At 37.6% G+C, this 27930-nt stretch overlaps 2 protein-coding genes across 2 annotated transcripts in view; one reads left to right on the forward strand and one right to left on the reverse strand.

The window, feature by feature from the left end:
• Positions 1–1927: 1927 nt before the first annotated feature.
• figla (folliculogenesis specific bHLH transcription factor) lies at positions 1928–13562 on the reverse strand. Its single transcript, XM_048186581.1, has 4 exons — positions 13232–13562; positions 2741–2890; positions 2531–2620; positions 1928–2430 (listed from the first exon to the last, which is right to left on the reverse strand). The coding sequence occupies exons 1-4, from the start codon at positions 13463–13465 to the stop codon at positions 2248–2250; spliced, it is 657 nt and encodes a 218-aa protein (XP_048042538.1). The 5' UTR covers positions 13466–13562; the 3' UTR covers positions 1928–2247.
• Positions 13563–19691: 6129 nt separating this feature from the next.
• Positions 19692–27930, forward strand: part of hk2 (hexokinase 2) — a 62611-nt gene continuing 54372 nt past the window's right edge. Inside the window, exon 1 of the mRNA XM_048188904.1 lies at positions 19692–19944. Coding sequence (XP_048044861.1) covers positions 19882–19944 — 63 coding nt within the window. The 5' untranslated portion in view covers positions 19692–19881. The remainder of the gene's footprint in view (positions 19945–27930) is intronic.

Genomic DNA, 27930 nt, shown 5'->3' on the forward strand with positions numbered 1-27930 from the left:
GGTTTGGAACAATGGTGAGTACATGATAACGGAATTTTCATTTTTGGTTTAACCATCCCTTTAAAGAAGCACTCGTGTGGAAAAAAAAACATCACGTTGGCTGCATTCGAAAAAAAAAAAAAAAAAAAAAAAAAAAAAAAACGCATACTTCCCTATTAGTAGGAGAAAAACAGTATGTGACAAGTGTCTGAATTCCCATTTCTCAAAAAAAATAAAATAAAAAAAATAAATAAATCCAATTATCAGGTTGTGTTTAACATCTACACCTACCCCAAGCTTAAACCTACCCTTACTACTGTTTTTGCATTATTGTAACTGTTATTCAGCATGACAAAAATGACACAATATTAATGTCCACATGCACATGCCCAGTAAACCCTAGTAGGACAATCTGGCCGTAGCTGTATCCCTTCTAGCTCCAACCACATATGATGGATACTTTACTATCCCATGAGGCCACAAGGGAAGGATTTATGAATGGCAGTGAAGTGGTTCCGGTCTTTTGAACGGGCTTTGTTAAATATAGAGCAGTTTTACTCAAGATACATTTAAAAAAACAAAAACAAATACAAGCATAACTGATGATGTCCATTGCATATGCAGATAGTTTTTTCCCCTTCCTCTCACTAACATTTAGATATTTAAATCAAACAAAACACCAAAAATAAAGCTAGGTTAGCTGATTATCTACACTGTAAAAAATGACCGTGATTTTAACAGTAAAAGACTGTAAAAATGCTGCGGTGAAAAACTGTTAATTGGTTTACAGAAAGTTTCCGTACTATATATGGTGAATAACTGTAATAGATCTAACGGTACATTTAATGTAATTTTACGGTAAAATACCGTTAAATTCACAGTTTTTGAAAGTGAAAAAATAACAATTCATTGTAAAATTTACAGTGAAAAAACGTAAATTGACATTCCCACAATTCCCTGCGTGACACTTCACATTTGATATATTTTTGTTGAAATAACTCTGTTTCTTCTTAGTTTTTGTCATTTTTTTCTAATCAGTTATGTACATTAGGGTTTTATGTTACATCTAATGTTGTTAAATTAATGTTTATTGCATTTTTAAAATTTCATGCATGTTACCATGATGGTGTTTAGTGTGTGTGTGAATGACACTGTGTGCTCCTTCTATATATTAGTATTGTGCTTCTCAGCTTGTGGAAAAGCTGCTTGTGATGAACTTTGATTCATCATGTGACTCTTATCACCACCGTGTTTGGTGATTGTCAGTGTATTATAAAGATACAAAACAGATATTAGTACTTCATTAGGTTGGTAAATTAACATTATATCAGTTAATGAAATATGTTATTTTACCGTAAATTTTACTGGGATTTTTTTTACAGTGTACTGAAATCCAATGTTAAATATACATATTTAAAATGTAAAATTCACATGTAACTCCGTAAGTATGTTTACGGTTTGATGTCATTTTTACAGTATTGTTCTGGTAACCACAGCTGCCGGTATTTTTCCGTAGAAACAACGGGATTTTTTTTTTACAGTGTATGGACTTAAGTTATTGCCATCAGTTCATAGGCTACTACTGTCAACATGTTCTCTGACAAACAGATGCAATGAGACCCGTTTTTCTGTTTGTTCATGTGATGTTCTGCATACAGCCTATAGAGGACCCATTTTCCCCAATTTAAAAAGTACAAAAAAGGAGGAAGAGATTTGTAATCATGCATAATTGTGAAGTCACAAAAACAAAAACTTTTCCTTAGACATATCAATGTAAAAAACACAAACAGCTTTACAAAGCTGAAACATATGGAATCTTGTTTCCACCACAATCATTTTTCTTCAACCTGCAAAGACTTGTTTTCTAAGATCATCTTGAACATCCTTATTTGACATTGACGTATGCCTTTTAATCTTCATGTTAAAAAGAAAATTCATTTTCTGTAAAAATTAGTATTCCTCACAATTAGTATTTACAATTTATTCAAATTTGTAAACCATAAAGCAGCTGAAAAGACTCAAAATAAACTTTATATAGATATTACTCCTATAATTAAAGGAGTTTACATTTATGAATAAATAAATAATCCAACAAAAAGTCTCCTGAGAGCTCAGCATCAAGTCAGCTATCAATCCTCATTCTTGGCTGACATTTCAAATATTTTAGTAATATTAGAGATAAAGGGCACAAATAGCATAAACAGAAGATCTTAAAGTCACATATAGAAAAAAAGTGAATGATTCAAGGCACCAAAAGAAGGTGTGCGTCTAAGACGAGATTGTACTTGTTACTACGGTTTGCTCTGAGCCAACCTGAACAATGTACATTGGTACGACACACTGTACTGTCATGTTGTTGAGATCAATGTCATCATCCGCTCCTGTCGCCATGGTGACCAGTGGGGCAGCCACGCTCACGCCCTCAGATAGAAAGGGTTTCAACTCCAGCGCCTGAGAAGGAGATTGAAGCAAACGATACAGTGATAGCATGCACGGAGATTTCAGAAGGGAAAAATAAGGATGGAAGGAAAAAAGGTCAAAGTGAACTCACATCCTCAATGCTCCAGAGATCAGAACAGTCAGTCTCACTGCTTGAGTAGTTGATTCCAGTGTCGAGGAAAACATTCGCATTTCCATTTCCCTGCCACACACACACCAAACAAAAAAGGCATCATGTATTTTGCACTCGTACTGCATATGGCAAGACCATTCTTGTAATATCTTCTAGGACAAAAGGAAATGACATGGGGTTTTGACTCACAGTGGCAGAGGAGTGATTGAGGACTGCTGAGAGGAGCCGGATGTACTCCGTCGCAGCCTTCAGCATGTCCACTTTACTGGGCTTTCGATCTCGTGGCATCACTGGCACAATACGGCGAAGGTACGAGAACATGCTGTTCAGGCTCCTCACCTGAGCGGAGCAGCATATGACACCATTAACAGGCAAAAATTCACAACACCTTTGACTGGGCCAAATAAATAAAATGAAAATGGAGCTGAGGAACAACCTGGTCTCACAATGCTTTTGGGAAACACAGCCCTGATGAATACAATAGGCTTGACCATGACCAGTATTTTGTTTGTTTTTTTAAAGGTGACCTAGTATGTCCCTTTTAACAAGATGTAATACAAATCTCAGGTGTCCCCAGAATGTGTCAGAAGTTTCAACTCAAAATACCCCATGGATTTTTTTTTTCATTATACCATGTTTTATCTGCCTATTTTTGGGTGGGAGGAAAAAAAGAGAGAGAAAAAAAAAAAAAAAAAAAAAAAAAAAAAAAAGTGCACTGATTTGGTATATGTCTCTTTAAATACAAATAAGCTCACACTGCAAAAAATGCTATTCTTACTTAGAGTTTTTGTCTTGTTTCCAGTCCAAATTTCTAAAAATTCTTAGATTAAGAAGCATTTTCTTGACAAGTAAAAATTTTTAGGAAAAATAAGTCAAAATTAAGTGAGTTTTTCCTTAAAACAAGCAAAATAATCTGCCAGTGGGGTAAGTAAAATAATCTTAATCCAAACTGAAAACAAGATTATATATCTTATTTTTGGTTTGATATAAGATTATTTTGCTTACCCCACTGGCAGATTATTTTGCTTGTTTTAAGGAAAAACTCACTTAATTTTGACTTATTTTTTTCTGAAAACAAGAAAATATTTTTTACTTGTCAAGAAAATGCTTCTTGATTTAAGAACTTTAAGATATTTTGACTAGAAACAAGACAAAAACTAAGTAAGAACAGCATTTTTTGCAGTGCATGCTCCCCACCCGCAAGCTCGTGATTCCAATACACTGAGGCATAAACAACACAGGAGAAGCTCACACAGCAAATATAAATCTCAAAATGAATCATTAGAAACTGTTTGTCCTTAGTGGCTCAGATGCCAGGAGTTTATGGAGACCATGTTTATAAGCTGTTATCAGATCAGTGATAATGTTTACATAGCTGAGACATATCACAAGTTCAGGGACGGTCGATCGAGTGCTGCAGTCCTGCAGAGTTTTTCTCCGACCCAACTCACCTTCCTTCACATAGCTTTAGTAATCCTGAAGACATTCAAGTAAGTTTGATCTGGGGCCGTATTCACAAAACATCTTAAGGCTAAAAGTAGCTCCTAACTTGCCGATTTAGGAGAAACTCTTAAAAATAATGGGCGTGTCAGTCCTAATTTTAGGAGTCCTAAATTTTTGCTCCAAGAGTATTTCACAAAGCATTTTAGCGCTAAAACTGGCTCCTAAATCTGCAAAACATTAGGAGTAGTCAAGAGGACTCCTAAATCACTACCCCGCTAGAAATTTTACATTCCCAGAACATTCTCAGAACGTCCCCACTGGTGTTGAGTAACGTTCCCAGACGGACACAATGTGGAGTTCTTTTAAGGTTCGGGGGATGTTATTTGGTGGACCTTCAGGGAACATTCAAGACATTCTCTGAACGTTTAGGGAACCATACTTTATTTGGAAATGTTCTCAGAACGTCCCCGCTGCCCTTGTCAAAAACTTGACTAATAAAAGTGGCTGTTCAAACAAACATTTTCACTTAAAGCGCTTTACAGGTATTTCCTGGATTAATATTATGAAACCTTTTCTTTAAATTGCAAATCTCTTGCATTAAGTCATTATCTGACAAAAACACACACATGAACTAATAGGGGTGTGACGAGATCTCGTGGCACGAGATCTCGCGAGACTAATATGTGAGGAGATTTCTCGTCGAGGCGAAAAGTAGTCTCGTGATGTTGTTGCCATGACAGAGTGTTAGGATGATTAGGAAAGAATATGCCACGCTTCGTTTACATTACGCCTCCAATGTCGTTTTGCTTTGTATTTAAATAAAAACCATTTAATTCAGTTGGATAACGGTTGCCACCGCTCCATATTTACAGAGTTACGCGCGATCGCTAAAAGTGAAAGTAAACGCGAGCGCGCATTCAACGCGATGTCAATACCCCGCATTTTGAAAGCAGCTCCTTGATGAATGCAAATATCTCTCAATATGAAAGCTATCTTAGGCTGGGCAGCGTAGTTGTAACCATCTCTTAGCTCTGTATCAAAGAAAAAAATGGTCTTATTTGCACTTTGGTTGCACTTATTGTAAAGTAATTACCATAAAAAATGAATAACAGTTTTCTCTTAATCTTATTAAGCACAAACAATAAGGTTTCATTTGTTAACATTAGTTAATGCACTGTGAACTATCATGAACTAACAATGAATGACTATTAACTAACATAAAGATTAATAAATACTGTAGCAAAGATATTGCTCATTGTTAGTTGATGTTGGTTAATGTTAATAAATGAGACCTTATTGTAAAGTGTTACCATTTTTTATTTATACTGTTTTTATGATCAGTTTGAGGAAAGGAGTTCAGTTAGGAGGTCAAAAGTTGTAGAAGCTCATAAATCATGTACAGTAATGTCTGAAGAGACTGAAATCATACAGAAGAGAAGCCAGTCAGTTGAGTTAGTGGCAAAACCTTTTACAGTACTTGAGTGTTGTTATCTTTTACTGCATATGATAATTCATATTCAGTAGAACTGAAATTACATTCATTACAAGATGATTAGTTAAAACATTTTAAAGACACCTGCAGAATATTTTTTCTAGTCATGTATTTCGCCATTGAGGATTTCTTAAAAACAGTGTGTAAAAATCTTGTCTCGTCTCGTCTCGTGAACTCAATCTCGAGTCTCGTCTCGTCTCGTGAGATACCTGTCTCGTCACACCCCTATGAACTAATGTAACTGCTGTATCACTGCACCAGCAACTACACAGTTACTGTCTTTAAATAAAGCAACATGCAGCAGAACATCAGTGTTTCTGAATCATCACTGACTGAAGCACAGGAGCTACCCTTCAGCACAATGGTGACACATAAAAAACAGATAACACAAACAACATTAAACAATAACAGGGGCTGTATTCACAAAACATTTTATCTTACCACTAAGAGTTCCTAAATGGCAGTAAAAGTTCTTAGCTAAGAGTTTTCTCTTAAAACCTATTCACAAAGCTGCTGAGACAAACTTTTACTAAGGAATAGACTAAAGTCTTAAGCTAAGAGTAAGGGCGGGGTTGACCTCGTTGCTATGGAGTATACACACAGTGATTGGCTGATGGGAGGAGTCATTGTAGAATGATGTGTCATGTTTCCATATTAAAATAAAGGTTTTAAAATACAAATGTTGCCCTATTCAAATAAATTTTTTTAATAAAAATGTTCCCACAGTCAAAATAAAATGTTGCCATATTGTTGCCATAAAGGTTTTAAAATGTAGGCTAAGTGTCACTAATTAAACTATACAGTTAATTGTCCACCTCTTGGATGTCTGCATCTCAAGAGAATGCAGAATTCAACCGACAAATTATGTTTTATAAACAAAGTTTGGGAGAAACACATTCAAACGGTCTTTCTAATCAGCACGAGAAGAGGAATAAATACACAGACGATATATATATATATATATATATATATATATATATATATATATATATATATATATATATATATATATATATATATATATATATATATATATATATATATATATATATATATATATATATATATATATATATATATATATATATATATATATATATATAATAAATAATAATAATAATAATAATATTATATATATATATATATATATATATATATATATATATATATATATATATATATATATATATATATATATATATATATATATATATATATATATATATATATATATATATTTTATTTATTTATTAAAGATTAATTTTTGGCATCTCATCATAGATTCAAATCTATAAATCAAATTTTTTTTTATTGCATTTATGAAGAAAAGGTTCAGCACCCAAGGCTCTGTCGCTATTGTCTCAATGGTGTACAGTGTCTTTGGGTGGATTAGGACTGTTTGTGATTTGGTCTTAGTGACTTAGGAGTAGTCAAGAGGACTCCTAACGTTTCACAGATTTAGGAGCTAGTTTTAGCGCTAAAATGCTTTGTGAAATACTCTTAGAGCAAACATTTAGGACTCCTAAAATTAGGACTGACACGCCCATTATTTTTAAGAGTTTCTCCTAAATCGGCAATTTAGGAGCTACTTTTAGCCTTAAGATGTTTTGTGAATACGGCCCCAGATCTCTCTAGATCTCTGCATCTTCACTTATTACAAACCACTCTGACTTTGTTTCTTTCATACAAATCTTCTTAATGAGGTGTTGATGTTTTATCAAAATTTATAGATATCACCGTTACGGAGGTAAGCGCTTGCTTTAGTTGGGCTCCTGACCCTTGACAATTTGACTTTATTTTTTCTCCAATTGTTGTAACTGTGTTTTTCCAAAGCATTTGTTACTATAAAAAAAATTGTGAGAAAATAAATATGATCAGTTGGGTTTGGATGCTTAGTCATTGTTGTTGATTTAATCATCATACAGTGACCTTCTTCGAATATTGTGTTTTCTTTTATGTAGACATATGATAATGCATAAGCTCCTGTCCTTCTTTGAAAGTTTTTATCCTTACGCAGAAATTATTCAGACAACATCATGTAGATTCACACAGACATCAAGATTCTGCGTATGATCCTCAACAATGGATCATACGCTGATTCATGATGTCTGTGTGAGTCTAAAAGACACTGCTCAAAACTATGTATAAAATATTTAAAAAAAAAAAAACTAATAATAAAGGAGGGAAAAAAAGTTGATGCAAAACTGACATTTAACACACTCATAGTTTAGACTCTGGAGAAGACCAGTGAATCATCAGCACTAAACAACCAAATTCATCTGATCAGACTTTCTCCTGCATCTTTTGCTAATAACAAACGTGTTTTGAAAACACAGTCCTCAAAAATCTAATAACTAAAGAGCAAAAATCAAGAGCCCATCTAAAGCAAACGCTCTCCTCTATAACGGTGACTTCAAACTTTATTATTTTCTATAAAACACACACACAGAAGGCAATGTTCTTGTGCAACTTTGTCTAAAAGTGACGAAAATTCTGAAATTTTACAGAACATTTGGGACATAAAACGTCCTCTTTTGGTAATGAAAGTGCTGCAGTTCAAGGTTCATTACATGATTTTAGGGGGACGTTCCAATTTGGTTTATTTTATGGTCACATAAGAATGTTACAATGAGGATATTTAGGACATTAAACTGAACGTTGCTGTAAGGCTTGATTTTCCTGCAAAACGAAAACTGAGATCAAGCATCCTGCAATAAAGCAATAAAACTCACCTAGAGAAGAAGATCTCAGAGAAATAGCAAGAGGCCAACGCCTTGCCCTAACTCCAAAAGGACAACGCCTCCCCCACACCCACACCCACACCCACACCCACACACACACACACTAATGTAACTTGTGTATTTATTGTTTTTCCCTTTTCATGTTTGGAATCATTTTAAATGTCTCAGGTGCGATTGGTAAAATGGTCTCAATTTCACAGCAGGCACCAGAACGTCCTGAATGTTCCCTGAAGATCCACCAAATAACATTCCCCAAACCTTAAAAGAACTCCACATTGTGACCGTCTCTAAACGTTCTGGGAACGTTACTAGACAATGTTCTTAATACCAGTGGACGTTCTGAGAATGTTCTGGGAACGTAACATTTTTAGCAGGACAACCTGTCACCTAGTAACGTTAAAATAAATAAAGATTGTCCGATTACCTGTGCCAGTGGCTTTCATTAGTTCACACTTACAAATGATCGAATAGAGTAAAAAAAACAAACAAAAAAAACAAACAAACACACACTTATATATATATCAGTACAGTCCAAAAGTTTGGAACCACTAAGATTTTTAATGTTTTTAAAAGAAGTTTCGTCTGCTCACCAAGACTACATTTATTTAATTAAAAATACAGTAAAAACAGTAATATTGTGAAATATTATTACAATTTAAAATAACTGTTTTCTATTTGAATATATTTGACAAAGTAATTTATTCCTGTGATGGCAAAGCTGAATTTTCAGCATCATTACTCCAGTCTTCAGTGTCACATGATCCTTCAGAAATCATTCTAATATGCTGATCTGCTGCTCAAGAAACATTTAATGTGTACAATTGTACAAAATATTTGTGTACAATATTTTTTTTCAGGATTATTTGATGAATAGAAAGTTCAAAAGAACAGTGTTTATCTGAAATCTAATTTTTTGTAACATTATAAATGTCTTTACTGCCACTTTTGATTGATTTAATGCATCCTTGCTGAATAAAAGTATTCATTTCTTTAATTTCTTTTCAAAAAAATAAAAATAAAAATTCTTACTGACCCCAAACATTTGAACGGTAGTGTATAATGCTACAGAAGCTTTGTATTTCAGATAAATGCTGTTCTTTTGAACTTTCTGTTCATCAAGGAATCAAAAAAAAAAAAAAAAAAAAAAAAAAAAAAAAGAAGTACACAACTGTTTTCAACATTGAAAATAATCATAAATGTTTCTTGAGCAGCAGATCAGCATATTAGAATGATTTCTGAAGGATCATGTGACACTGAAGACTGGAGTAATGATGCTGAAAATTCAGCTTTGCATCACAGGAATAAATTACTTTGTGATATATATTTAAATAGAAAAGAGTTATTTTAAATTGTAATAATATTTCACAATATTACTGTTTTTACTGTATTTTTAATTAAATAAATGTAGCCTTGGTGAGCAGATGAAACTTCTTTTAAAAACATTAAAAATCTTAGTGGTTCCAAACTTTTGTACTGTACTGTACTGTATATATATATATATATATATATATATATATATATATATATATATATATATATATATATATATATATATATATATATATATATATATATATATATATATATATATATATATATATATATATATATATATATATATATATATATATATATATATATATATATATATATATATATATATATATATATATATATATATATATTTTAACTGTATATACTAGTTTAATTAGTGACACTTAGCCTATATTTTAAAACCTTTATGGCAACATTTTATTTTGAATAGGGCAACATTTGTATTTTTAAACCTTTATTTTAATATGGAAACATGACACCTCATTCTACAATATTTCTGTGATTAAATCACTGACTCCTCCCATCAGCCAAACACTGTGTGTATACTCCATAGCAACGAGGTCAACCCCGCCCTTACTCTTAGCTTAAGACTTCAGTCTATTCCTTAGTAAAAGTTTATCTTAGCAGCTTTGTGAATAGGTTTTAAGAGAAAACTCTTAGCTAAGAACTTTTACTGCTATTTAGGAGAACTCTTAGTGGTAAAATAAAATGTTTTGTGAATACGGCCCCAGGGTTGTAGCTAAACTGTACAGGACAGCTGCACTCCAGGGGCCTGTACCATGAAGCTGGATTAGCTGGCTAGCCAGGTAAGTTTCAGATTAGTTTGCGCCAATCCTGGGGTTTATATGTACCATGAAAGTAACTTGGCTTTTAGTGGTGTTCATCGCCATAGTAACTTTCGCTTCACGGCTAACCTGCTCCGGGGCAGGTTATGTTCTGGATTAGAGATCTCAAACTGAAATTGGACCAACCAGACGTAAGCTAAGTGACACTGACACACCCAACGCAATAAAGTCACTCCCCCAGTTTCTCTTCCTCCAAATTAAAGGTCATTATATAGTAAAAACAAATATTTAACGATGAAATTGTCTGGTTTTAATGATATAATTTATATATGATTTGTATAATTATATGATCTATATTTTTATTTATCCATTACACACATGCAAATTTAGTGTAACAGTAGTTAAGCATTTAGTTTCAATGAATATTAATATATATAGATCATATGTAATATAGGCCTAAATAAGGAGTAAATATACTCTTTAAAAATTACTACATGTGACCTTGTATGTTTAAGTCTCTATCTCTATATATTATCAACTAACTTCACAACTTTCACTTGCACTGATAGAGAAAGATAATTTCTTTTATTTGTCCTCTTTCACAGACAAGTATTTTTTCTTTTGCAAGGCATGTGATTGCCACTGATGTCACGGATTCATGTGCACGCGCTCCACAAACTCAGGATCAAAGCCTGAGTTGAAAGAGAAAGTTGATGATCAGCATCATGGTACCAACAAAGCCGGATTGGAGTGGTGTGGTTTTGTCAACTCGAAACTAATCCTATAACCCTGAGTTTGTTCATCTACCATCATGGTACAGGCCCCAGGACCAGTGTTACTGGTACACTGTTGTCACTTGCGAAAACAAAATGGCGGCACCATGGGTGGAAACATACAGATTAAGGGGCGGTAATATTATAATAAGATCCCCTTCCTGCATCACAAGGGCGGCGAAATCGGAGCGGCTCATTTTTTTCACGTTTGCAGAGAAAGGCTGTCCAAAACAAAGTTACTGGGTTGTGCTTTTTCGCATTTTCTGGGTTGGTAGATGCACCAGGACTCGATTATAGGACTTAAACATGGAAAAAGTCAGATTTTCATGATGTCCCTTTTAAAAGGAACAGTTACCCAATAGTGAAAATTCCAGTCAATTACTCACCCTCCCATCCCAAACCCATATTGACTCACATTTCTACATAGGCCTGCTTCTACAAAATATACAATGAATTGAAAACACAAATGCTTTACTGTAGCCCAGCATCACTGTAAATGACCATCATGGAGTAATTAAAGGGTTAGTTCACCCAAAATTTACTCATACTCATGTCGTTCCAAATCTGTAAGACTTTTGTTCATCTTCAGAACACAAATGAAAATCTTTTTGATGAAATCTGAGAGCTTTCTGTAGTTCCTAATTGAAACTTTGACGCATCAAAAAGTTCATAAAGAGATCGTAAAACTAATCCATGGAGTGGTTTAGTCCAAATTTTCTGTAGAGACTTTTTATGATGAACAGATCAAATTTAGGCTTTTACTCACATATAAATATTGATCAGTGAACATAAACAGAAGCTCAACCGAACCTGAATGACGCATGAGAACAAACTTCTACCGGGAGCTCAAATGTTCTGAGTAACCAATGAAGTTCCTTCTCACGTGTTACGCAGCACGTTTCAATTGTGTAGGCGTCTATGAAAGGGCAGAAAGCTCTCAGATTTTACAAAAATATCTTAATTTGCATTCCAAAGAGGAGCGAAAGTCTTACGGGTGTGGAACGAAGGGTGAGTAATTAAAGACAATTTTCATTTTTGGGTGAACTATCCCTTTAAATTGAACGAGTCACAGTACATAAGATCAACTCTGAGAAAGTCAGCGAGTCTCTCTAATTATACATTTTGAAAATTTCCATAATTGCAAGTTATATATTTGGAACCCTGAGCATTTCCATTCAGAGAGCGCACAGGCTTAACAAAGGAAACAATTATCCATTACAGCTTGAAAAGTCCAGGGTCATTAGTCAGTCTAAAAACCTGCCATTTGGACATTTATGTCCGTCAAAGCTGTAGTTATTAAAATAGATACTCATTTACTGAAGGAAATGCCAGAGCGATGAAGGAAGCAGGAGAACAGTGTTCAGGCTGAAGCAGGAAGGCCTTTATTACATCATGACTGGTCCTGACCTAAAATTTTGAATAGCAAATCTTTCAGGTGAGTCAATTAGAGATATTTAAAAACTAATCTTTCTGTAAAACCTTATAAAAAACTATTATAATGCTGATGTTAACAAAAGGATTGAAAAAAAGTCTGCATGTTAAGCACATGAAGCTTCATGGGAGCTGAATTCATTGAAGAAAGGAAGCAAAAAAAAAAAAAAAAAAGGCTATAATAACAGGCACTTTAAATGTCCAAGAATCATTAACAGAGACTCTCTTTTTTAAAGATGATTTTACTGAGTTAACTAGAAAGACAAGACTTTTAATCTTAATGACAATCCATCTCAAAGGGTAAAATAAAAACTTTAAAGCCTTTTTTAGATGTGGTATAATTTCCATCACAACTTGCATTCGTAAAGATTTATCAAAAGTTACTGTACTTCGAGCCATTACCATGGAGACCGGGTCAGTGAAGAGCATACTGAAGATGAAATGAGAAAATATTGAGTTTTAGCATTAGCTTTTGCCGATTTATTCGCGAAATGTATAAATGAAGTTTCCATCACAGAATACCATCAAGCAAAACAGCATCTTAACTCAAGTTTCTGCGAATCTACAGAACTATATAAACTAATACAAACCTGCAGCGCTTCACTCGCCAAAAGAGGGCAGCGATGTACAAATGTTGGGAACAGATGATGCTGTCGTGAACTTTGCAAACACTCACTCACCCGCAGTCTCTCCTTTGCGTTTGCAAGCTGTCGTCTCTTAACAGCTTTATCTCGGTCCTCCGTATCGATGTACTGGCCGTCATCCAAACGGACAAATTTACCGATATTCACGTGGACGGGAAGTGAAGGTTCAGCGCTCTCACGCAACAAAATATCGCCCATAAGCTCGCGCTCTGGGACTTTCATGAGACCCACTATGGCTCTGAACTTCCTGCCAGTCATTTCACCTGACATTCTTGTATTTTTTATTTTTTTAAATGCTAAATGAGGATAGTAGGCCAATAATCTAATATAGCACAAGTAAAGCAAGATATGTGTGTAGAGATAAAACATTTTTGCATAATTAATTATACCGTAGAATCTATTGGTTTAGAAGTTGGCCAACCGACTCATTAAAAATCAAATTTTAACTAATAGCACCTGTTCACTAAACTCCACCTAACCGATGTAGACCATCTGTGATTATTAGGTGCTCTATCAGCTTTCACCGCTAGATGGCAGTGCATGGTCAAATCTATTGAATGATAATTAATTTTACCCTACTGTATCTTTTTGGATGATTGGAAACGAGTGATGTTATTGAAAGCGAAGCTCTTATTCTGCTGACGGCAGTGTTGGTAGGCCTATAATGGTAATTAATTTCAACTATAATTGAATGGGACGACCGGGATAATTGCCACACGGCACGGGGAAGTTGTCACAAGGACTGTATGTCAGTAAACACTTAACTTGAATACAAAATGAAGGGTGAATTGCGATCCAGCCTTTCTCATTTTGATAAGCTTCACCTTTATTTCAAACTTTCAGCAACAGCGTTTCAATTTCCATTGAATAACATCCACAACAACGTACTATCTGAAAGCTGCTCATGTCTGTCAGGTCGTTTTGTGTAGCATACCAACGCAAATACTATCATGAATGCAGCAGATTGCATTTGCATAAACATTGTATTTTAATTCATACATTGTTATTTCTTTTTGCATTTATTCCCCTTCAGGTTAGTCCCCACTTCTTGATTCAGTGAAACAGTGCAACATAAATGTTACTGGTCATAAACATATATTCACTGATAATAATTACACATGCATACATTAGCCTTCAGTCTGAGCGAGTGCTATTGTACTGAAAACATAATGTTTTCCACCACCTTTCTTTTGTAAGAAATCATCCTTTATGAACCAATTAAGTGGAAATGCATCTGTTACTGGTGAGTAATTTGTCTGCATTACTTATATAGTCTACTTTTTAAAATAATGCTAATTTTTTCCAGAGAGATGTATACAAACGATCATAATCCACGAAATATTCTTTGCAAAGTTCAATAATTAAAAAACTGTACATCTTAGTGTGGTGAAGCCTGAAAGTAATCCAAAGTAAACATCCTGTTCAGCTTCATTACATTCCTGTTAAAGGCATAAAACACACCTAAATCCAACATAATTTTTAGGCTATGAATAGATAATGCTAATTAAAAAAGAAGAAGTAAACAATGTCTTTAACTCAGTGTGCTGATGGACAGTAATCAGAGATTATATCAGCAGGAATAGAAAATATCTCTATAATTCACAACTATGGGCTAATGTCTTACTTTTCCATGCCTTGGATGCAATTGTGAAAGACAAATAATATTTGTATATATATATATGTATATGGCGTGCAGTGGTGTTCTGAAATGAGGAGGCACATTTTTTATTTATTTATGAATCAATGTAAATTCATGTGCATTACTCTTAATGTTGACACATCTTCCTTGTTAAATGAACATTACTTTACATCAAAAAAGAAAAAAAGAAACCAAATACAATTCTATTTTGTAATTTTACATTAACAATGTATTGTAATAAATGTTCTATTTATCAAAACCAAGTAAATCTCATCAAGTTAGAGTTTTAAGCATTTCTACATTCATTCCAAAATAATAATAAAAGGCAATAATAATTTAAACAATACATTTTATATGTATATTGAACTATTGATGTTTTTCTTTTTAATAGTCAACTTAGGCTATTTTGGATCATCAGTCATGCTCCGTAAAAACCGTCTATCACAGACATGCTTTCAGTCCATTTCAAGTTTGATTTTGACATGATATATCTAACTGGGTGATCTGTTTACTTACTTTTCAATTAGTCTTCCCATTGACGGCATCATTTCAACAAAAATATCTTAATTTGTGTTCCGAAGATCAACGAATGTCTTACGGGTGTGGAACGGCATGGGTGTGAGTAAATGACATTATTTTTATTTTTGGGTGAACTAACCCCTTTAAGAAATAAATACGAGTGACTTGCGCTCTTTTTAATGTCATAATTTGTAATATTTGTGTTGTTTGTAATATGGATTATTTTCTCATCCTATTTTTTTTTGAGGAGGCACTGCCTCCCTTGCCTCCTGGAAACGCCTCTGAGATATATATAGGCTATATGTATATGTTAATATTAGAACAGTTGTTTGTTTGTTCAGTCACATCATTTTTAGCAGTTTGATATTGCCATGGAAAAGAAATGACAAAATAAAAAAATACGTTAATACGGCAAACGATTAACGTAAAACTTTAATCACAAAATAAACAAACAACAAAACGAAAAGTAAAGCGGCAGCCCATCTCGGACGACTGTCGCATACAAACATAACAAAACACCAACGTAAAGTCCAGGCCTGGTCGTCTCTCCTCCTTTTATCATTCCGAAGCTCCTTCGTGGAACTCGAGACCACTGTGGCGCACAGGTGACGCTCATTAACACTCGCACCACCAGCCTCACTCCATTTCCACTGCTCTCGGTCCCGTCCAGCTTGCCACAAACCCCCATCGCCCTTTCAGGCCGGGTGGCGCCCATGAGACTAACTGTACTGACAACACTATCACTTGAAAAATTAATTTCCTTTGTACAGCACTCTTGTTGTTTTCCCATATAAAATACAGTGACATATTGATACGTCAAAGTACATGTAATTAAAAATATTCTAATTAGAATTTGGCAACAAGTTCTATGACTCTCTTTTAGACAGTAAAAATTGGGTTTTTTTTTTTTTTTGTGTGTGTTTTTTTATGGTTGTCATTTTCTGTGATTTCTGACCTTCTGAACTCTCCCTAGTTCATATCACGTCTGAGCTAAACATCCAAGACTCCCAAATGTGTAGATCAGGGGTAGGCAAGTTCGGTCCTAGAGATCCGCTGTCCTGCAGAGTTTAGCTCCAACCCTGAAAAAAAAACCTTCAGCTGCCTATAGCCTTAGTAATCCTGAAGAGCTTGATTAGCTTGTTCAGGTATGTTTGATTAAGGTTGGAGCTAAACTCAGCAGGACAGCGGCTCTCTAGGACCGAACTTGCCTACCCCTGGTGTAGATGGACAAATACAAGGTTTGAAGTCAAGCCACTGTTGCTATGAAAAATAAGGAAGTCCTAATGAAACTATTGCTGTATAATGTCATACAAGGAGACGTGCCTGGTTGCACATTTACATTCTAGGTTGTGTCATACAGACAAAATGTTTGCTAATTCAGATGAAGAGCACGTACTCATGCTGCAACCTAGACTGTATTTTGTTCCTTTATTCTTTTAAATACATAAAAACTGCATCCCATTGTCATTTGTCAGTGAAAGCTCAGGTTAAACCCATTAAACTGAGCTTTCACTGACATATGATCAAGAAGTATACTGTAATATCAAATGCAATTTTTAACATCTCTTTTTTTTAATCATGACTTAATCAAACTGCCAAAAATTAAGACATATGTACAGAAAATTGGATAAATAGTTACAAAATTATCATTTTATTTATCATACGAATGTTGGTAAGAGTTTGTGTAACACAAGAGAATGAACCTCATTGGTTATGCAGCTTCCGGAAGAGGTTTTGCTCTTGTGTGTTATTCAGGTTAGGTTGAGCTTCTGCTTTTGTTCGCTGATCAATGTTTATGTAACCTCTCCTGTTCGAACTGCCTGCTCTAAGCGGGACTCAATCCCGGGTCCGCCCGCATGGGAGTCGAGCACAATAACAAGGAGGCTAAAGACCGCAATCTCTAGTGTCAGTCGCTAGAGCGCCTCTTGAGATCAGGGGAGTGAGGTTTACGTCTGTTACATTTACATGCGAGTAAAAGCCTAAATTCAATCTGTTCATCATAACAAGCGATTGATTCTCTTCAGAAAATTTTAACTAAACTGCTCAATTCATATGGATTAGTTTTCCGATCTCTTTATAAAGTTTTTGAAGTGTCAAAGTGGTAGTTACAAAGGCAGTCAATGGAAGGAAATCTGACAGCATTCTGTCATCAAAAAGATCTTCATTTGTCTTCCGAAGATAAACGAAAGTCTTACGGGTGTGGAATGACATGAGGGTGAGTAATTAATGACAGAATTTTCATTTTGGGGTGAACTAACCCTTTAACACTCGCGCCACCAGCCTTGCTCCATTCCCACGGCTCTCGGCCCCGCCCTGCTTGCCATATACCCCCATCGCCCTTTGCTAGCCTGGTGCCATCCACGAGACTGTGCGGGCCTTCACAGTGACCACAGCATCTGGGGGTAAAGACAGACGAGGCGAGAGAAAAGGAGACGGAAGGATGAGGAGGGACAGAGGCAAGACAGGGGACAGAGGAAAAAGAAAAAGAAAAAAAAAATCTGGGTCCGGTTCCTCCGCAATGCCTGGCGGTGGCACTGGATACCCCTAGATGGACGGCTCTCTGATCCCTCCGCCCCCTGGTGGACGGCGATGTCTCCTCTGGCTTTGGGTGCCCAGCAGCGAGTCTCCTGTTCCCTGCTCCTCCCCATCATGGCGGACAGCAGAAAAGTCCTGCCTCAGGCAAACAGCGGTGACTCAGCCGCCTCTCCACAACCCAGGCGGACAGCAGCGAGTTCATCCGACCGCCCGGCAAGTCAATCCAACCCACTGCCTCGAGCGTCCATTGTGGCACACTCTGCTGACTCAGCATGCTCGATGGCATTGCAGATTCCCCACACCAGCGAGGGCTCTTTGACAGCCCGTTCCTCCTTCCTCTCGGGTTTCGGCACCACTCTAAGTCTGAATCTCAAATGGCACACTTCTATGCACTTTCGGTCTTGTGGACTTACAGTGGCTGCCGCGTACGCGTGTCCGTTAAGTCCATGAGACCATAGAGTGTCCCATTCATCATTTTAGGTTTCAGAAGGGTGCTCGAGAGCCCCCCTTTTTGCCGCTGCTATGTGCCCTCGATGCGCACTTAAGCTGAGACGGCAAGTCTGCAGGCTACACAGAGGACTTTACCTGGCAGTCAAAGCGGCATTACGTCACGAAATGCCAGGGTTGAGGGTGCCATTTGGGACCAGGCCTAACAAAGGATTATACTCAGGGAAGGAGGAGGAGGGAACCGGCAAACAATCAATGTAAAGTCCAAGCCTGGACCACACTGACTAAATACAACAAAAAGCCAACATTTATTCTATGGCACAAAACAACTCAAAAAGTGTGCCCATGTATTTCAATTGTACATGCAAGAGACTGTAGGTGTTATCACAATTATGAATTTGTGAACTTTTGAGGCACATCGTGGGTTTGGAATCTGATCAGCTGCTGTCTTACATTAATGTGCCTGTGGGATGTCAGGAACTCAATCCATGCTAATCAGATAACAGAGGACCAGCTCTCTCCAAAGACATTCTGTGAATTTATAATTGTACTAACCAAAATTAGTAGGCAAAGTGGTGTTGCAGGTATTTCGAAAGTGTGCTTCAGTGAAAGGAGGAAATTGTACTGACAACACTATCACTTAAAAAATGTATTTCCTTTGTACTGCACTCTTGTTGTTTTCCCATATAAAATACAGTAACATAATGACACGTCAAAGTACATGTAATTAAAAATATTCTAATTAGAATCTGGCAACAAGTTCCATGGCTCTGTTTTAGACTGTAACAGATGGTCACGTGGTTTTTAATAAGTCATATTCTCTCCCTGAACTCTCCCTAGTTCATATCACGTCTGACTGAGCTATGGAAAACATCTGAGACTCCCAAATGTGTAGATGAACAAATACAAGGTTTGAAGTCAAGACACTGTTGCTATGAAAAATAAAGAAGTCATAATGAAATCGCTGTATTGTGTCATACATGGAGACGTGCCTAGTTGCACATTTACATTAGTCTAAGACTAGGTTGTGTCATACAGACAAAATTAGACTTTTTACTAATTCAGATGAAGAGCACTTACTCATGCTGCAACCTAGACTGTATTTTATTCCTTTATTCTTAAATACATACATTTTTAACATCTCTTTTTGGATTCATGACTTGATCAAACTGACATATGTACAGAAAATTGGATAAAACATACAAAATTATCATTTTATTATATCAATCATACATTATACTAGTGCTGGTTGAGAGTCTGTGTGGGGAGTTCGAGTCTGTAAAGTCTGACACGCCTTCTTTGCGTCCAATCAGCGGCAAGAATCTCAGTGACGTAAAACTACTCAAATTACTACTGTGTGAAGTGGGTGGAATTAATAGTGACATCACTTCGCATCATCATCATCATCGTACCGGATAGCGCGTATCCAAGAAAGAGTTGAGAAAACTTGAAGAACATGAGCACGCACTCAAAGTGACTTACAATCAGTTCAGATCACATTCAACTCACTTAAGAAGTTTAAGAGACCCCAAGTTGACAGAAGACGATGATCGCCTCTCATTTACTGGCATACTACTTCACTGAGCTTCATCATGACCACGTCCAGAAAGTAAGTACTGTAGCCGGCTCGCGCTAAAAGCCGGCTTATCGACATCTCACATGGTATATTGACTTAATAAGGCCGATGGATGAGTGAAGGACATTATCGGTCAGTTACGATGCTCGTTTTTTTGTTGGTTGGTTGGTTTTAAGTCGTTCACATCCTTTAACTACTACACGTGTGTGTGACAGCGAGGTCATTGTTACATCACTTAGCGCAAGGTGATATCAGGATACCGATACCAGGCTGTGGGTTCCTGTAATTTATTAAATATTCCGTTATATTGATTTCCTTTTCTAAATTTCCCCACATCGTTTCCCTTACCGCATGAGTTCTGTGCGTCAGCCGCTGAGTGACAGTTTCCGCATTTTAAAGTACGTGGTTTGGGAGTTGGGAGCTGCTCTTTACCAATAATAACATTCGATGATATTCGTGCCCATGTATACATTTGTATTATATGACAACCGCCTGGCCGCCAGTGTGAAATCATGGTCTATAAAAATAAATGATAACAAACGTAAAAATGTTATTGGATAAACTAGCTGGGCGAGTTTTTGTGGCGCTTCCTGCCACGACGTAGGAGAGTGTGTTGCTCTGGTAACCTGAGACACTAGCGCCCTGCTAGTCACGTGCGTCACCTCCACGGCGCGCGACTTCAGTAAATTCCATTATGACAAAACCATGCAGTTAAATCTGCGACCTCTGACACGTAGTCAGTGTCACAAAAAGAGCTGTGACAAAGAGTTAATTTGCGACATCTGACTTATTCTTTTTGCTGTGATGTCCTCCACACTATTCAGACCAACTCAGGGAATGACAAGATGTTTTTTTTTTTTACCAAGATATTTATATTTCATGCTCTTGTACTCCTACACATGCCATCATTTTTATGTGGCAAAACAATAATCTGTGTTAATACAGTAGCAGAATACATCTGACAGCCCTGTTTATAAAGTTTGATTATAAACAAGACTGTCAAATGTATTCTATTATCGAACTGACACCCAGAACTCACCTTTGTTTGGTTAACCAGTGCTGTGTGAATGAAACTGCACTGGATGGTTAGTTGTCTGCCAAGATTTTAAAACTACCATAGTAACTTATACGTTATTGACAAATGGCAAGATGAATTGGATCATTGTTCAAACATCAAACTGTATGAAATTAATATACTGTGGGTAAAAGTTGCCTCTTTATTTGTAACAGTCACTGGGATCAGATGATAAAATATACACAATGCTGAATAGGACATTCAAGAATTACACACAAATTATTAATATGAAATGAAGAACCACTGCTAAGTTCCCCATGCCAGAGTAGAGAATCTCTTAAATATATTTTAATGAAATTGTTTAAAGTGTCATGTAATTTTGTGACATTTGTATTCTTCGCTGTAATGTGATCTCATGCATAATACAGAACATTGATTGAACTAAAAGAGATAAGGGGTTAGTTTATCCAAAAATGAAAATTCTGTCATTAATTACTCACCCTCATGTCGTTACAAACCCATAAGACTTTCGGTCTAGGGTGAGTAATCAATGACAGAAATTTAATTTTTGGGTGAACTAACCCTTTAATTCTCATGAATAATGCAGAAAAAAAGCTCAGAAATTGATGACGCATACTCTCCAGACACGGCAGCCAGCTCTCCAAATTAAGGCATATACCTCACTTTTCGTGACGTTGGTTCAACTTTGCTTTTTAAACCAAAAACCAAATAAATAAATAAATAACCACTTTCCCCTTAATAATTAACATAATGAGTGCTATTGTTGTTTTCATTGATGTGCAACCTACATATCTGTTAACATCTCAAAATGTTTTGTTCATGATATGTCAAGCTCTCAAAGGAAATTATATTACTCAGCAAACACTTTAGGAATAATTTTTAAACCTCTGAATCCATTTGGGTTTTTATCTAAAGCAACTTTTAAAAACCTTTTTTAGGTTTTTTAAAATGCACTTTTAACTTTTTGTATTTTAACTCGTTACTCACCATGAAAATACCCAAAGAAGTAAAAAAATCAACAACAACTCCCCCCCTCAATACAATACAAAAGAAACATCTCTAGTTGATTAGCAATTCGTTCGTTTGTGTTAAATTGTCACAGATCCCTTGTTTCCCTGGACTACGTTTCCCATGATCCTCCTGTTTCTTCACCTGCACTCACTTCCCTCGTCATCTCCTATCATCACTCATCACCTGCACCTGGACTTGATCATCAGCACTCCCTTTATATTGCACTCACTCCCTTCACTCATTGTCGGTTCTCTGTTTTACTTTGTGTATGTTTGGTGTAACCTGCCTTTGTTATTTGAAGCAAAGTGTATGTCGTTGTGGAAATCCGTATCTGCCTCATCCTTCTACCAGCTACCGTAACAGAAGAACCGACCTTTAAACCGCTGGATTTTCCACAAAAGAATAAGATGATGATGGATTCTTTCTTCTTTTCGCTGGCCAGGCCAGATAGTCAGCCTCCATCTTCCTCCGCATACCCCTCCAGCGAACTCCCTGCCTGTCCCACGCTGGACCCACACTCTTCCGCTGGGTCCAGAAAGCGGAGGAGGAGGAAAAAAGCTGCCCCAGCCTGTCACGAACCTGCCGCTCCAGCCCTCACCAAGGAGGCCCCAGCCTCACACGAGCCGCCATGTGATGCGGCCTGGCTTATTGACTTTGTTACCGAGGCAATTTCTCCAGTCTCTGCCGAGCCAGTTTCTCCAGTCTCCGCAGAGCTAATTTCTCCAGTCTCAGCCGCCGAGCCAGTATCTCCAGTCTCAGCCGCCGAGCCCTCAGCTCCAGCCGCCGCCGCTCCAGCCTGTCACGAGCCCGCTCCAACTTAGCCTGACATGGTCATACTCAATTCTAGTTCGAATATGAGTCTGATACTGCTCCATTGGGCTTTGATTATGGGGGTGTATTTCAACCGATCCAGGAAAGACCTCAATTGGATAGACCGACAACCAATCAGAGCTACAGAGTAAGTGACGTATGTTGAGCGACGCATAGTTGTCAACCATCGGGGCCAGCTGATAAATCAAACTTTTGCCGAATCCCGTAGGAAGGACGGCAAAGACATCTTTCCCATCGACAAATGCCTTGATCGCGGTCCTCTGTTCCTTTTTTTAAATTAATGCGCTGTCGATATCTTCTATAACGGACACGATGGCGGAATCTACACATCTCAGTTCTCCAACAGCCATCATTGTTGTAAACTAATTGACCTTTCGCAAAGACCCGCCCCCCTTAGTTACTGTTGCTTTGTCCGACAAGCCGTGGCGCTGTCACGCCACACAGAGTGGAAAATACATTGCGGAGCAAAGAGGAAACTGACAACACATCGACAGACGAGACAGAGCAGGTTACTTATGATATTAAACAAAGTCCCAGCACTTATGATATTAAACAAAGTCCCAGCTTTCAAACTGTGTAGTTATTAAAAAAATTCAAACAATAAAAACCGTTTTGTGGCTCTTTAATGGGTTGTGACCATGACCGTGACCTATTGCTGTAGCGCCTCAGAGGCTCGTGAACCGATCATCTCTTCCTACTAGTCCATTTATAGCATCAACTAAACATGAATGAACATGAGAATGAATGTAGTTTCAAACGCGGAAAGACGTCAATATGCACAATTTTTCAAGTTTAACTCCACCGAGGTTAATCTTCTAACTCCTGACTGCTTTGTCGGACAAAATGGCGGATGCGGCGTTCTGATTGGTTCCAAACGCTCTTTGATGACGTGGCTGATTACGTTTCTGGTGATAATCTGTCAATCATCGCCCTGACAATGTGATTGGTCCGAACAGTTTCTGTTCGGGCATAATTACTCCTCTACGGATCGAGTCCAGACCGAACTCCCCGACCTCAAAATGTTGTGGGCGGGGCTAAGTTCGGCTGGCATCCAGGCTAGCTCCAACTATGAACTTAGTTTTAAATGTCTCCCCGCTGGTCTCCAGCCCTAAAACTGTTTTCCCTCCCTGCCTCCCTCTCCCGCCTCCTCCCATTTGTGTCCACACTGCACCTCCACCTCAAGCCACCTCACCCAGATCTCCGTCTCCGCTCCGTCCCTCAGTTCCAGTTGGCCTCCTCACTCCCTCCTGTGTTCACTTTGTTGTCTCTTGTCTTGTCTCAACTGCGGCCTTCTGGAGCCCCGCCTGCGCTTCGGTCGCTGGTACCGCCATCTCCCGCCGATCCTTCAGCGCCGCCTGGGCTCGACGGCATCAAGGCCTCGTTAAAGGCCCCTGACCCACCATGGCTGCCCTCGGCCCCTGACCCGCCATGGCTGCCCTCGGCCCCTGACCCGCCATGGTTGCCCTCGGCCCCTGACCCGCCATGGTTGCCCTCGGCCCCTGACCCGCCATGGCTGCCCTCGGCCCCTGACCCGCCATGGCTGCCCTCGGCCCCTGACCCGCCATGGCTGCCCTCGGCCCCTGACCCGCCATGGCTGCCCTCGGCCCCTGACCCGCCATGGCTGCCCTCGGCCCCTGACCCGCCATGGCTGCCCTCGGCCCCTGACCCTCCATGGCTGCCCTCGGCCCCTGACCCGCCATGGTTCTTGGACCCGCCCTGGAGACCTCCACTCCAGTCTGCTCCTCCCCCTGCACCGGCATGAGGTCTCCAGGGTGCCCACCCCCCTCCCGGTTGTTCCATCTACGGCGCGAGGACACGCCTACCGGGAGGGGGGGGTGGGGTAATGTCACAGATCCCTTGTTTCCCTGGACTACGTTTCCCATGATCCTCCTGTTTCTTCACCTGCACTCACTTCCCTCATCATCTCCTATAATCACTCATCACCTGCACCTGGACTTGATCATCAGCACTCCCTTTATATTGCACTCACTCCCTTCACTCATTGTCGGTTCTCTGTTTTACTTTGTGTATGTTTGGTGTAACCTGCCTTTGTTATTTGAAGTAAAGTGTATGTCGTTGTGGAAATCCGTATCTCATCCTTCTACCAGTTACCGTAACATAAATAATCTAGCGTTAGCGTCAGTTCTGGCAGGTCACGTCAGTCAAGCTTGCATCAGCTGACTCCCAGGTGACTTGCGTCTACCTATAGGAATACGATGCCTATCACAGCATCTATATATAAGCTCCTCAGTATTATCAGCAGCTATTGCATTCTCAGGAGCAAATTACCCTCCTCCATCCCCAGCTCCTCCTCTCTTCAGTCAGGATGGTCTTATTATTTCCCTAATCAGACTAATTCTCGAAATATGTGTTCGTTAATTATGACATTCAATGATATCTGCATATGTTGGTCCTGTTCTGTTTCCCCTAGGGGGTTTATTGCTGCTCTCCCTGCTCTTATTCATGCTAAGCTGCATGGAGGTGCAGGGAGTTCTTGCCCAGAACAGAACCATACCGCCAATACAAACTCTATGCATTATCTATCATATTTGACGATAGTGGTCCTGACAGAAATAAGCGATCTGGTGCTGGGATGTGTTGTATTGGAACTCACATAGAGTGCTCATTGCCGCTGTTATCAGTGGTGCAACGGTGTTCTCTTTGCGCTCATGCATTGTGCAGTCTTCACACGGACGAACGCTTCAGTCTTATCACTTGACGCTGTGGCGGAGACTCTATTCGTTCCGGTGAAATGACCAAACAAAATACACATAAACGTGTCCCTGCTTTTGATATACAATTACTGATGGACATTTTTTGTTTTAATAAGAAAAAATAAAATACATATACATTTAAATGAGGGAGGATTAGAACTCAGAACCTCTGGCACGCTGAACAAAAGTTCTACCCCTAGTCCATCAGGACAATCTAACACTGATTGCGGATCCACTTATTTATGGCTAATGTAAATACTCTCAAGACTAACATTATATTGTATTATAGTAGATGTAAGGACAAAACTATCATATTAAACATGAGGTCTATGTCAATAAATTGTAATGACACAATTAAAATACACCCCCCCACACACACAAAAAACACCTCACACACATTACTGTCCCACCCACTTTTTAAAACAAAGTTACACCACTGATATATAGATAGATAGATAGATAGAGAGAGAGAGAGAGAGACATTTTCAAAATATCTTTTTGTTTTACAGAAGAAAACATTTCACCATGAAGGCTGGTCATTGTGAAATTTTTTAGATGTTTCAGCAAGAAATGTACACAATAGTGCTTAGGCGTGCCCAGATTAAAAATGTTGAAATGTCCAAAATTAACCTGATTCATCCTATTACAAGTCATTCAATATTGGCTTGGAAAAGTAAAGTTTAGTTAGAAAAGGTATAATGAAATGAATCTCACTTGTTTTTAAGCTTCGAAATGCTTTTCGAGGCTAATGTGAATAAGATCCCTATCTAATTAAATACTCCACTGCGATTCAGATTCCTTTTAGATCATTCAATGCACACATTCTGACCTTCTTCATATCCTTGAATTATTACACACTTGACTTGCGTACAAGTTCTGAAACATCATGTGCAAATGAAAAGAGTTCCTGTATTCTGTACTCTTAAGGGTCCTCTTTTCTTCTGTATTGCTATAATCACAATACATTCTGACCCTCGTTAAAGTGCTGTTTGTCCTTGCATGCGTTGGGGTCAAAAGAAGGTGAAGCAAGATGTTGGTTTTGAAATTGGCATGTAATTGGAAAGATGTTGAGTTCATCCTCAAATAGAAATAGCCCCAGGGCAAGACATTCATTCAAATAAATACCTTTTCAACATTATGTTTGGCCTATTGAACAGTGTTCTTAACTACTAAATACTGGGATATTTTTTTGAACTTGACTTTTTTCTGACTAAAAGTGTCAACTACATACTGAGTAATTCACCTGGGTGATAGTTTAAACCTCATACTTCTGATTATATCTGATGTACATCTCAGTTTTTGTTTTTTAAAACTAAAAAGGCTTAACAAAACCTTTTTAAAAGAGTGTTTTTTTCCCCCATAGGAACCCTCATTTTAACCAAACACTAATAATATTATTTATTTTATATTATTACATTTGATTAAATTCATGATCAGGATATTCGCTAAATGAGCACAAAGAAGTATATTTCATAATTTTTTCAAATATAAAAATGGCACACAGAGACTTCTGTGAACATTTAAAATGATGATGCAAATGAATCATTGAATCAGTGTTTTAAATTGATTTTTTTTTTTTTTTTTAAAGCAGACAGTTTGTTGATTCACAGAAATTAATCAAACGTACCAATTGCAGTGCTGTGTTTGCTCTTGAAGTTTAAACCAGATGCTATTAAAATATCTCTGTCTTAACGTGATAATTATATACTTGTTTATCATAGTACTATGTACTGTTACATACTTGTAGTGATTTTTACTTTGTCTATCCAAGGACGCAAAGGGATTTGTACACACGTCACCGATGACGTTGTGATTTTAGGATCACACGTCTCTTAGGGTGTGGTTATGAGTACATCAGACGACCACTTTCTCCTTTTTCCCTAGTTCACGGCACCAGTCAAGGTCCTTTACCTTGGCAGTATGAAAACACTCTCAACAGGGGCTTTCATTCATTTGGAATTAATGTAAAGTGGTCAGCTGATTTATCTGAAAGATTGGTGATATTGCTAACTTGTAGAGCCTCTTCTGTATTATCAGCACAAGGAAGACACAAGTGCAATAAAATAAGTTTTATTAACAAAAAGATAAACAAGAATAACTAACACAACTACTAAATGAATACTATGAATGATAAAGGAATAAAGTGCATAAGCTACATAGAATACAAGTGATTAAGTCGGGTGTGGCTATGGAAGAGTTATGCTATCTTATGGAAAGATAAACTATTTCTCTGAAAATAATAAGGTAGAGAACCTTATTATGCACCAAACAAATAAACAAGAGATTAATCTAACATCAGCTATATCATCTAATGGGAATTAGGAATTTATATACTGATAAAATACAACAATGCCAAGGTCTCTGGAAAGAGGTTTGGTTAAGTGATATTTACGTTCCACTTGGTCGAGTCCGATGACGGTGACGTCT

This window comes from Megalobrama amblycephala, linkage group LG4 (genome assembly GCF_018812025.1).
Source record: "Megalobrama amblycephala isolate DHTTF-2021 linkage group LG4, ASM1881202v1, whole genome shotgun sequence".
In the NCBI taxonomy this organism is placed as follows: domain Eukaryota; kingdom Metazoa; phylum Chordata; class Actinopteri; order Cypriniformes; family Xenocyprididae; genus Megalobrama; species Megalobrama amblycephala.

Coding starts and splice junctions, on each gene's coding strand:
- figla (XM_048186581.1), bottom strand. CDS start 13,465: ATGTCAGGTGAAATGACTGGCAGGAAGTTCAGAGCCATAGTGGGTCTC. Junction 2,891..13,231: donor ACGCAAAGGAGAGACTGCGG/GTGAGTGAGTGT, acceptor TGCTCCGCTCAG/GTGAGGAGCCTGAACAGCAT. Junction 2,621..2,740: donor TCAATCACTCCTCTGCCACT/GTGAGTCAAAAC, acceptor TGTGTGTGGCAG/GGAAATGGAAATGCGAATGT.